This window comes from Rhipicephalus microplus, chromosome 7 (assembly GCF_043290135.1).
Source record: "Rhipicephalus microplus isolate Deutch F79 chromosome 7, USDA_Rmic, whole genome shotgun sequence".
NCBI lineage: Eukaryota > Metazoa > Arthropoda > Arachnida > Ixodida > Ixodidae > Rhipicephalus > Rhipicephalus microplus.
In genome coordinates this window covers 128,287,802-128,300,209 of record NC_134706.1, presented here as the reverse complement: position 1 = coordinate 128,300,209, position 12,408 = coordinate 128,287,802, and the positions used below count along the sequence as shown (strand labels likewise).

At 41.4% G+C, this 12,408-nt stretch overlaps 1 protein-coding gene across 1 annotated transcript in view; it reads right to left on the bottom strand.

Annotated features, from left to right (window-relative positions):
- Positions 1–10,516: 10,516 nt before the first annotated feature.
- LOC142767623 (BCL2/adenovirus E1B 19 kDa protein-interacting protein 3-like) overlaps positions 10,517–12,408 on the bottom strand; it is an 85,991-nt gene continuing 84,099 nt past the window's right edge. Inside the window, exon 6 of the mRNA XM_075869689.1 lies at positions 10,517–10,925. Within this exon, the coding sequence (XP_075725804.1) occupies positions 10,883–10,925 (43 nt within the window). The 3' untranslated portion in view covers positions 10,517–10,882. The remainder of the gene's footprint in view (positions 10,926–12,408) is intronic.

Below are 12,408 nucleotides of genomic sequence, written 5' to 3'. Positions count from 1 at the left end.
GTGAACCAGGCATCGACATCTTCTTCGGCTTTTCCTCCGAAGGGCGGTGGTACTCGGTAGTACGGAAGAGGACCAGACGGTGCTGTCCTGGGAGCGCCTGCTTCATCGGGCATGTCGAAGTCACTCACGGCAAATGGTGGGAGACCGGCAAGTCGACGGCTTCGTCGGAGCTGTGGCAGTGATCGTTTCGTAGTTGAAGCGCTTATCCAGCTCCTGCACCACTCTGTTACGTTTGAAAGAGATGGCTAGAGGTTGAAAGGGGCTGTTTATTAGGTCGTGAGGGACAGCTCAGAAGCGGCTGACTGGTTAGAGATCCTCCTGATCCTCTTCTTCCTTTCTCCCACTGGGAGACAAGTGCGTTCACGTATACGCTTCGTTGTCTTCGTGCATGTACGCAACAATATGTTTACTAATAGCAAAGAGAATACAAGCTCAAACTCATTTTTAAATTTCGAATCAAAATAGTAGCACGTGACCTCACATATTTCAAAGTGTATTTTGTAGGCTCAACAAAAGTTTCTTAACCTTACTATGTCAATTTGTCAAGCCCATTTCAAAGAACTGGGTTTCATATTTACTAATTAGAAGCTACGTAAGACCTACTAATAGATGATGTCACAAAATTTAGTGCGGGTATTTCAAGGCAACACTGCAACTTGCATTTTTTCTGTTTACTTGCCCACCCAGTGTCTTCGTTTCATATGTGATTTTTTAATTGTGAAAGATCAATTTAATAAATTGATAATGATTGTTTTTCCATTTCTTGTCTTTTTAAGTTCAACACACATGACAAATTTCTCTTCAGTTACGAAGTTTTACTTGTTCAACTGAAAGAAGTACCTTTTATTTACCATCAGACCGGTTATCATCAGTACTTGGATGAATAATGGCCGTTGCGGCATGAGACTACACTGAGAGTGACGGCAAATCTCTTCATAATGCTAAGTGTGTTGAAAGGAAGAATTGTATTCTCAATATTAAGTGCCAAAACTACTATACTATAACATGCCGTAGGAGAACAATAGCCTTAATTTTTTTTCTTTGGTATTGCCCCGATATAACTTACTGTTTTTTTAAGTGCTTCAACTTTTGTTGTTCTCTCTTTTTGCCTCATGCATGGGTGCTTGAGACTGCTTATATCGAGTCCAGACAGAAGAGTACTTTGTGCCCTGTTGTTTTTTCGAGTGTGTTGCAGCAGCATAAACAATGCCTCACAATCTAGCCTGTCGACAAACATTACAGAAGTGTGTGAGCAGCGCTTAACACAGCGCTTGGCTATAAATGCGAACGGAAGTGGCTATGGTGTTGGAAGACTACACCCACTCTGTTGTGCCTTGGCAGCCACATGCACTCCACATTTCTGGAGAGCCTTGGCTCACTGAACTCGAGCGAAGCCGAACGCATACACTTTGGGGCAGCATGAACACCCATCCAACGTTGCTGTGATTATCACTGCAATGAAATTGCAGTGTGAAGTGAAATGCAATGTGTGACGTCGCTCGCACTGCTATGAAATTGCAATGTGAGGGGGAGCAATAGCTAGGTAGGCTGCCACGGTACGCTTCTACGTCTTTCCCTGGTGTACGGGCTAGAAACCGGTTTCCCCGCCCATTTCGGACTACGTTGATTGCATCAGTGGAGCATGTCACCTGATCACGTTTGTGAAAAGGTGGCAAATGCACATTTTGTAACTATTCTAAGCCATCCTTTCTTGCCTTTATTCCTTCCACTGGCTCTCTTATTCTGCCCAAAATTTTTAAAAGTCCCTTTGCCTCAACACGGAGGTGTTCCAAATAAGGTAGGTGCAATCACATGCACGTTTAACCCCATGACCGTTTTGGACGAACAGCTCATACTTGGCAAAAGTGTGCCCGAATCGTTTTCAACGACTGTGGCTCGTCCTATTGACCTATCTCCTGTTGAGGGTTCTAAATGAGACTCGCTCATTTCCAGGCTAGTTTGTGCGTCACTTCACAGAAGCAGCTATAGCTTGGCAATTTTATTTTAACCTCAATTTAATGCTCATTTCACGACTTGTGTTTACGAAATGTTGCGCAGTAAAGACGATGCATACAGTGCTTGTGCGTATTCATAAAAAAAGAAGCCTTTTTGCCATTCTACATCTCTTCCCGTGCCAATTATTTCAGATACAGAAATTTGCTTTGGCTTGATGTGATATATATGCTACTTTCTCTAGGGCATCATGATTTTGCCAATTGTGAAAGATAGTAAAATTCCATCAGACAATAAACTTCATTATGCTAATAGTAGTTATTATATGCTTGATTTTTTTGTCAATCAAAAACATGCACTACAGAAACAAAAGGTTTGATAATAGTATTTCAAAAAAAACGTTTTTAGACAAAATATCTCTAAAAAATAAAACGCTTGAAGAGACACCAAAAAGCAAAATGATTTTTTGCATAAATTAGTGAAACACAATTTCACAATCCCCGAAAACAACAATTTTACCGCGACACGTCGCTTGGTAAGCGAGAAAATGTGCGAAAAGAAGTGAGATCGGAGTTCTAAGAGTGCAGTTTTTAATCTAAACCAAGTCACTGTTTTTCTGTAGTCTTATTTAACAAGGGCACTTGCCCCCCACCTTTTAACATCAGGGAGCACTTATGATTGCACTGCGATAACAGGTACCTAATATTGCACTTTACAATAGTATTGTGTGTGTGAAGCTTGATTTCGATTTCACTGGTTTTCTTGACTATAGGATTGCTGTTCCTATGTTGCATCTTTGAGTGTTAATGTTGTCGACACATGTGGGATTGTATGCATGGAAGCGTCATTTTTTTATCCTTGATTGTATAAAGGCTTAGCACTGTCATTGTATCAGCATGATCTGCGAGATCTCAGCAATTCAGGTTAGTACATATTCAAGTGCGTTCAAATAACTTACTTTCATGTTTAAAAGGACTCTAAAGTCAAATAAAAATTTACGTCAGAGTGAAAGCTCAATGTATGACAACATTCAAAAGGACAATATTATCAACAACAGCGCCCTACCTACCGAGAAATTAAGGTAAATGCACAAGAACACAAGTGCCACAGTAGGTCATTTTCAAAAAGATCCCGATGACATCAGGCCTACAATTAATCACTAGTAATCAATCTAACTGCACTAAACAAAGTGTCTTCTGTGCATCCAGAGACGCAATAAAATACTGCTTGTTAGTTTCTCTTTGATTCATAGAAAAAAGAACGGCCGCATGTTACTATGGGGAATGGCACGAGTGGTTCAAAAACTCTATTTTCACGTGGTTACATGGGACAGATGGTGTCATCTAACAGTGCGCAGTTAAAACAAAAGCATCTGCAATGTCGAAGCCAACGGCGGGAAATTGATCAATGGCTGTTGTTGCTGCTGTGGCTCCGCTGCCTTTGGTCTCCTGCTATTAGTGCGGTACAGCCGGGCAAGGTTGTGCACGGCAACTATGTTGTGAGTCAGTCCCGTTGGTCCGCTTTTTGAGGCGGGTAATTTGAAGTGCGCTAACCCGATGCGGAGCACTAAAACGTGATTTTATTTCAAAATAGGCTTTTCCTTGGAACAAAAGTAACACTACGAGGTTTCTAGACCGCCATTTCTAATATCAATGGCGATTTAATAGTTGACTTAAGTGTCTCTTTAATGCATGTGCTGTCTACCACTTCTGTCTTTTGCCTTCCTTTTTTTATGCACTTCAAAGTGATCAAGTATAGTGTATACGTGCTTGTGTGTGTGCACGCGTGAAAATGTCAGCACGAGCTTCAAGTGCTGCGAGTGGCGCACTGAATGAGTGCATTTGGTCTGAATGTTTTGCCCTTATTATGTTGTAGATATTGCAGAGTACGAGGACTGGCAGATTTGTATGTTTATGGATCAAGACAAAGCTCTGATGCTATGAAAATATTTGCAGAGTTCTCTCTAGTTGTGTTTGAAGAAAACATGCTCTTTGAATTGACATAGCAATCTCTTTTCCATATTGTTACAATTAAGACAAAAGTGCAATGTTTGTTTTTCTACATTTGATCCTACTTGATGTGAATTGCTACCCCCACATTGAGCACTATCAGGCATCCCTTGAAGTTGTTTTATCTTTTGTTCACAGAAAAGGCAGTGTGTACCCATTTCTACTATCACATCATATAATGCTTGCAGTTAAGGCTTCTTATAAAGAGTAGAAATGGAATCCTAGTAACGATTTCTCAAAGTAATTCATCCACTCCGTGGCATTTCTTAACTTTTGTACAAAAAATACAGAGCACCCAGACTTGAAGCGCTCAAGCAATGTTTTTGAGGCAGTTTCTTCAGTAGTGCCCTTGTATTTCTATCTTTCTATTCTATGACACCGTGCGACATTGTCGCTCGCACAGTTTTAAAGAGGATAGTCTTTCTTGGGGACCTTTGAAGCAAAAATTTCGGTCTGTCTGTTTGTCCACACATAACGGTATCGGGTACTTAACGGCACCAGCAGATATCCCAAACAACCGACCCCACCCGCAGTGCCCACCAATGTTGCTCGAGATTCAGCGTTCATACTTGTGCGATTGTCAATTAAAAACCAATTATCGCACATATCTGAGGCACCATAACAACACGTATATATTTTGTGTGTGCGTCTTTTACTAGAAAAGGCATACATAAGTTATTCTAAGGACCGTAGCGTTTATCACATGGCTCTGACCATGCAACACTTGCACGAAAAAGGAAGTGTTTCTACCGCTTTGATAAAACGACAGGGTGGTGGCACCTACCCGTCGCGTTGCGTTCTACACCTTATCACCTTTAAGACGGGCGCGCGCACACCCGTCTCAGAGCTGTGCGTTTCGTTTTTCAAAATGACTGCCAGATAGCGCTCATGTCTCAAGTGTGACGCGACTTGAGGCACTCGTTCGCTTCTGCTGCACGCTCGAGGCACTATACACAGCGCCTTCAGAATACCATTCACCGATTTTCTTGCGCAAAACATCAAATAAAAGTTTTGTTCAATTGCTCCAGACTTAAACCTATTGTCTTTCGACGACATTTGCAGATTAACATGCAGATACGGGGCCAATTTTTTATCATTCAGACGCACAAGTGGATAAACAGTCATTTGTTTATTTAAATCAACACATACAACGGGCTGCACCATTCCGTCACACACATCCTCTCCCTCTCGGGAGCACGAAGGGAAAGTAACAAAAGCAGCCCTTTGCGAATTACATTGAATGCGCATTCTCTACACAAACGAAAAACATGGGCACGAGGAACACTGTTGTGAAGAAATAAAAAACTGACACGGCCGTGCACATAACGTATACACCCAAGACAAAATGCAATGTACATAAACTCTGCCAAATGCAGCCCACAAAACGTAAATGATTAAAATCGAGTGCACCCAAGGCAAAAAACAAAAACGCGTCACTTCAAGACAGTATGTACACTTCGTGTAGGTTACAGCGACTGTCGCACAGTCAAATTGATGAGCCAATGTTGAGATGCCAACCAACAGCATACAACAGAAAATTTTGGCCAAGCTGTTTGAGACGAATGCCTCATATAGTTGCAGTCATCATTCATCCTTTGCTATACTTTCACCAACTAAAAGTGTGCGATGTCATTGCACCGTTCTCTCTCATTAACAGCGCTGGAGTCGCTGCTTGCAGTTTGATTGTGGGACAGCCGGCTACTCATGACACTTCTAAACTATTCACATTGAAACACATCACCACTTCTTCAACATCATGAAATTCGCACATCATTACAAAGCTCAAAAGCCTCCCAAGCCGGTAGCGCGGCAAGCACACTCGGCTTCGATTAGCACCGGCCAATCGGAGTGCTGCGACTGCGCATCCACGAGACCGACGTGGGTCACAAGGAGAAAAACTCACTACACTCTTTCAACACAACATCCCCAATATATGTGCAAGAAAATGCTAATAAAACATTATATAAAATCCCAAGCAAACCCCTCCCTGAACATTGTTCCCTTTTCACATCACCAAAAAACAGGGCACCTGGTTCTTCTCTGTGCCCTCATCATTGAAGAATATTACACAGCTAAAGGGGTTTCAAGGCTTCAAAAGAAAATTTACAAAATGATTATGAATTATAGGGCACCACTTTCCATTTCATCCAGAAAGCCTACATGTCGACTGAGAGTATGGATAAGTGTCTTTTTCGTCAAGAAGCTTCCGTTATAAAGCTGTACCAAACTCACGAGCCAAAGCAAAGCTCCTCATAGGAAATGGAAATGAAGATAAAAAAAAGCTAAGAAGCTATGAAACGAAGTGTGCACACGCTAGGTATAAGCGCTCTAAAATCGTCTGAAAATTTGAGAAATTTGGCTAGCTTGCAGCACTCGTGTAAGCTCAGATTCCCTACATTACCAACGGATGGCTAATAGGACTGAAAATAGCAGAAAAATAAATCTCTCCTCTTGTTTTTGTGTTCGATATGGAGTGTAAATATTTATCACCAGTTAAGAAAGACCAGTGCAACAATACACGCCTTGCCACGGGTCAGGCAAGGCTACGAAGGTGTTCCCGGCATAGATAATGCACATCAAGCCATTCGGTGAGCACCCAGCAATGTGTTGCGAACTTGCGCAAGTTCAAAGAAAGCTCAGAACTGAAGATCTAATGTACTACATGCCTCTAGCATTACATACTACGTACTAATGTGCTACAGAATGAATTAGAATGGGTGAAAGATGCGCTTTTTTTTTAAGCCTCTGTTGTTGAAAATCACTGTAAGTTATAACCAGAAATGGTAACACATGCCATTTTGTTTCAATTTTGTTTTTAAACAAGCACGGAAAAATCTCAGTATAACAAATATAAATATCAGGGATTTAGGAATATATCAAGTCAAAGTTAAAAATTTTCAAAAAATTGCCAGTGTGTGCACGTACAGTTAAGTATAACCAGGTTCAATGGTACTAAAGAAGGCAAAAAAGAAAGATTTTGTGGCTGACATGATAACAATGCACGTAGAACGCAAAACTGCGAGCCTTTGTAATAGTAGGTTGAGACAACAATGCCGCACATAGCGTTACGGTTAGAAAAGCCCAACTGCGGACACAGCCAACGCCATACTTGGCAAGAGTATACAGTTCTATCACTGAAGATTCTATGCATTTTTCTTTTCCAGAGACATTAGAGCCGAGAACTAGCGCAAGCAATCTGAGTATGTAACGAGACATATGGCACAAAAAGTGTTTAACAGGTGGGGGAGTATATAAACCGCATGACAAGACGGAAACGCACTTTCAACAGGCCTGCATTTAGAATGCCTGACTGCACTGGTTGTTTGCGCTGCCTAGCAACAGTGAAAGTCTCGCACTGGGAAGAAAGCAAAGCGAGCTCAGCGTTACAAAACTTTGTCAGCGCACGACAACTTGCAGCATGTTACGCACCAAACGAACACAGATACAGTAATTACATAGGGCGAGTCGCACTTGATAATCTTCATGCAAGGTTACAGCCGTGCTTCATATGGCATTACTGTGTTAAGTGTATGCCAGAAAAAAAAGAGCCGGCTACATTCAAGTTACAATCTTGGAAGTAGGCTCGGCATGTATTTCACAAATTGTGCTGTGCCTTAAGGGAAAGTTTAACATTACACGAATTATGAGGTGGAGCTAATGGTCTAACAACCACTGCTGCAGTGAAAGGGCTTTTGAAGTGTCATATTTATTACATACAAACCGAACGAGACTTTTCTTTTTAGGTCACATGCAGCAAACTTAAAACAGCTCAAAAGCGAGAACAGTGCAGTCTGGAAAACAAGTAAGCCATCAGCAAAATGTGGAAATCTTGACAGTGTATAAACTTCTGAGTTTGATGAAGCTATTTGATGATTAGCAGCAGCATTCTGTTTCCTGGAGGAGTGTAGAGTAAAAGGTTATACAACTGAAGATCAATATGCCATCTATTTACTGAATGTTGCCAGCTCCAAGTCATGGACATCATTGGTAAGAAACCTCTAAGTTTGCATGCATAGGGATATTTACATGTAAGCTGAAAGCCTACACGCCACTGAAGGCAATCCACAACCACGAACACCAGTGTAGGGGACACCCAGTGAAATTTTCCAGTATACATGCTCGTACCATTCTCTTCCATACAGGAATACACACATTAATCACAAGTAACAATAAAAGTTGGGGAGGAGGAACAAGGCTAGGCAGGCACTGCAGACATGCAGGAGGTACCGCATCTTCTGGTGTATAATCCACACGCTATACATGTTGAAACACCAGACATCTTATGCGATAAAAAAAAAAGGGTAATGGGGCCTCAATGATAAATTTTAAAGCCTAGCAGTCAGAGCCAAGGACGCATGATGTTGGTTTTGAAATTGCCCACTCTCATTGGGCACATTTGACAATTAATAACTGGGCCCAAATGCCATCAGTACATTTTAACCACATTGATATAGAGCAATAAAATTAGCTAGCCATCCATGAGCAATATTTTCACCGCAGCCTCCAACAAGCAAACGAATACCGCATGCTATAACAGAAGCCGATACTTTTCATCACATGAATTTGTTCGTGGTTACACAAGATATCTAAATTATGCACTAAGAAATATGCAATTGTCTGATATGAAAAGGACAGAAAATTGTTTTCAGTCAACACTATTCAAAAAAGATATATGTGCAAATATTTGTCTGCGGTGGGCTATATATGTTCTGTGCAAACTACAGACCAAAAGCTACAGTATGTGTTAAGAAATAAAAGCTGCAGTCCAGTCGTGGAAGACAACTTATGCAATCGTGCGAATCGACAAAAGCAAAAAATAGCGAGAGAATTGACCTAACTGTGCACAAGTACAGTTGATGAAGTAGAGAAATGCAAAGCCTTGACAGAACTGCAAGTTGCAAGCAGAGTGCCACTGCAGTCAAATGTACTACACAATGCAGTCAGAATGATAGCGTGAAGTGTATTGCTCATATAATTGACAAATGATTTCAGTGCTAAAATTTACATTTATTATCTGCACGAAATTCTGTTTTGGAATCTGCATCCATACTTGATTTTAACCTCAGCTACATCAACAAATAGAATTAATATAACTTCTTTACAGAACTCTGGGCTGAGAAAAATAAACCGCGGCCTTAAATGTTTCTGAAATATGATGGACACAACACTGGCAATGCCTGTATCACTGCGTAAGTGTGCGCAGCCAAAATATACTTTGTAAAAAAATCAATGATTTGCAATGGAATTCTGCATTCTGGACTGCGCATCAAATGATGGCAAACATTTAGGTACAGGTCCCAAGGGCCGACTAAGATCAAGTTGTGTTTTTTTATTCCTTCGATGGTTTTTTCAGACTCAACAGATAGCGCAGTACTGTAAGCGAGTGGAGGTTAACCAATCGCTGAAAGTAACGCGAGAATTCCAGCACAGACGTCAGTATTGTCAAAACAAAGTGTACTGAATGATACGATAACGTCGATATCGCACGTAACATTCGTAATTATATTTTTCCAGTATGGGGAAACATTTGAACATAATGTCCAAAGACTTAAATGTTCCAAGAAGACACGCTAAAATTCTATGTCAGTACACTGACGTATAGTAACAGGAAATTTGTGCACTGCGATTGTCACTGTAGTTGAACTGCGCTATACTACAATCACCGATGCAAAAATTACTTGATAGGTTTTTTGTTCTTTTGTGACAAAACACAGAAGAGCAAAGAGCTTTCGTTTGAATGAAGTGCTAGATGCAAACTATTCTAAACAGCCAAAAGCCAAGTAACATGCACAGTTTCTTCAAGATAAAGTATGAAAATTTAAGCAATACTCGTAATGAAAATTTTCACAGGGCCAGGCAGAAAAAAAAAAAAGCCTCTCCAATGTGGCTACATGCTTAAGTTATGGCATTCTGGTGATCGACATGTCACTTTATAAAAAAAAAAGATTCTAGAACTGCGCAGAGTAGTCTATGTTCATTCACCGGGACCTGTATACCTGTAAAATCATTTTCGTGTTTCACACCGAAATAGCTTGATATGAACTACGGGGCTTCAAACCTTTCTTTTTCCTCAACGGTGGAAGAGCTTTCGAAATCCGTGCTGAAGAACAGCTTGAAAGACAAAGAGTACGGGACGAGGAAGCGAAACGCCAAATCACGTTGCTGAATGTGCGCCTACTGTTCATGACTTCTTACCATCGGCAACTCAGTGGGCTACGACAAGTTTGCTCTGTGCAGTGTGCACGTTGCCTCAAGAGCCCCAGATAGTCAAGCCCAATACAGTCCAAGCTCATGGCATAGAATGAGATGACATGGAAGTGTTACCCCAATCAACCCATTTAGAGCTGACGCTGATCTCACAGCCATGCCATGCCTCGTCGCGGATGTACGGCACTTGCGCGGTAGCCACATAATGAAATTTAGGCCTTCTATGACGCCAATTGTTAGGATTTTCTTTTTCTGCGTGGTTGGAATCAAACGAAGAGCGGCGGTAAGCACAAATTGTGCACGGATATGCCTGAGGTGACTGAATTCACACATCTCAAAAGCACAACCAACTTTCTTTCTTTTTTTTTTCTTTTCTGTTTTCTAAAAAATGGGTGTACAACACTGTCAAAACTAATTGCGCTAAATATAAAGGAGCGATCATCGCATTACGTTAAGACACAGGAAGTTACATTAGGCTGCCTCCTCCACAGTCCAGGTTATTCCGAAGGTGTGTCGAGTGGGAAACGGAGGAGAGTTCAGTTTTCTTGGGGGGCAAAGGCTTTTGGCGAGTCGTTCCTCAGGAAGTCGACAACTGTTCAGGCGCTGGGCGATCGAGGAAAAGAGAAGCAGCGTTGATCGACGACGAGTGCAGAGCCTTCAAACCAGGTCGCAGCTCCTGCGCCCTCGTCGTTGGAGATACCACAACAGTGAGATCATTCAACGTTGGCCACCCTCATGCGCCGGCCAATGCACACCCTGCAAAGCAACAAAGGTAGTGAAAAAAAAAGATTACTCTTCTGTTGGTAATCATATGCATTTAAATCTCAATACAATGAAGTGGTTGAAAATAATTAGGTTTAACGAAATTTCTTTGCATTTAAAAGCAATCTCAGATGAACAAGGAACTCGACAAATGGTAGACCCTAAAGACATGTCAGCCAAATACAACCATTACTGTTGATTTGAACGCACAAAAAACAAAAGCTGCTGCATCAGTAGTGCTCTTCAACAGGCACAACAGGATGGTAGCCTATCATGGAGCACATGCTTCAGGACAGTTCTGGTTATTCACATCTACACCAATCGAGACCACAATTTTTGAATACCAAGCAACCCAGACAGCAACAACCAAGTGTGAAACAAACTGTGCTCTCTTCAGAACAGCAGCTTGTTGGGTGAGTTGGTTCAGCATGTTTAGTGCGAAAAACAGAGAAAAGGAGACAGGAACAAGTGTTTCTGTGATTTTTTTTTTTGGCCCTGCCGAGTTCTACTGTGAGCTATACTCTCTCTTGGCAACTTTCACGCCAGACATGCACAGCACTGCTACGTCACAAGTGATCCTCCTATCACCCCCTGGTGGGAAATATAGATGTACCATTTTTAATAATAATAATAATAATAATAATAATAATAATAATAATAATAATAATAATAATAATAACAACAACAACAACAACAACAACAGTTGGTGTTTTATATTACAAAACCAATACATCATTACGAGGGGTGTTGCAGGCACAGCGATTTTGAAAAGCTGAGGTTCTTTAGCGTGTACCTAAATTTAAGTGCACCAGCCTAAAGATTTCAAGCCTCCATCGAAAATGTGACTACGCACTTGGGATTCGATTTTGCGGCCTTTGGGTGAGCAGCCAAGTACCGTAACTATATTAGGCCACCCTAGAGGTTAACTGCCCCATTTACAACACAGACGTTTTATTGATTTCCTCATGCGTAGAGTAGGCTGTTCGAGCAGGGGGGTACACAAAAATGACTTAAAAACATGTGGTCCGCAATTCAGTTCTAGAACTAGTCGCAATTCAGTGCTAGAACTCCAATTTCTCTAAATCAGTTTCGTTGATAGCAGAAGCTGGCGCCTGCATTTGTGGTTTGACAGCATGCCGACAAGGTCATTTTCACAGCGGCCACAACGCACACAGAATGCCAAAACAAGCATGGACGCAACACCAAGCAATGATCTGGGTGAGCTGAGCTTTTTCATGCTCACTCCAACTCTATGGCAGTATTTTTGAGTACGGCATGAGACCGAAAAAAACACAGAGCTTGTCTGTGTCTCTTCTGTACTCTTCCGTCTTCGTTGATTTCGTGCTGCACTAAAAAATGCTGCACTACCAACTAACCCAACTTTCAATACCATTCCAACTCTATGGCTCACAAACGTAACCCTATAGGGTTTTCCCAAGAGTGCCACGACATTGGACACGAGGTTCGTGAAACTAAA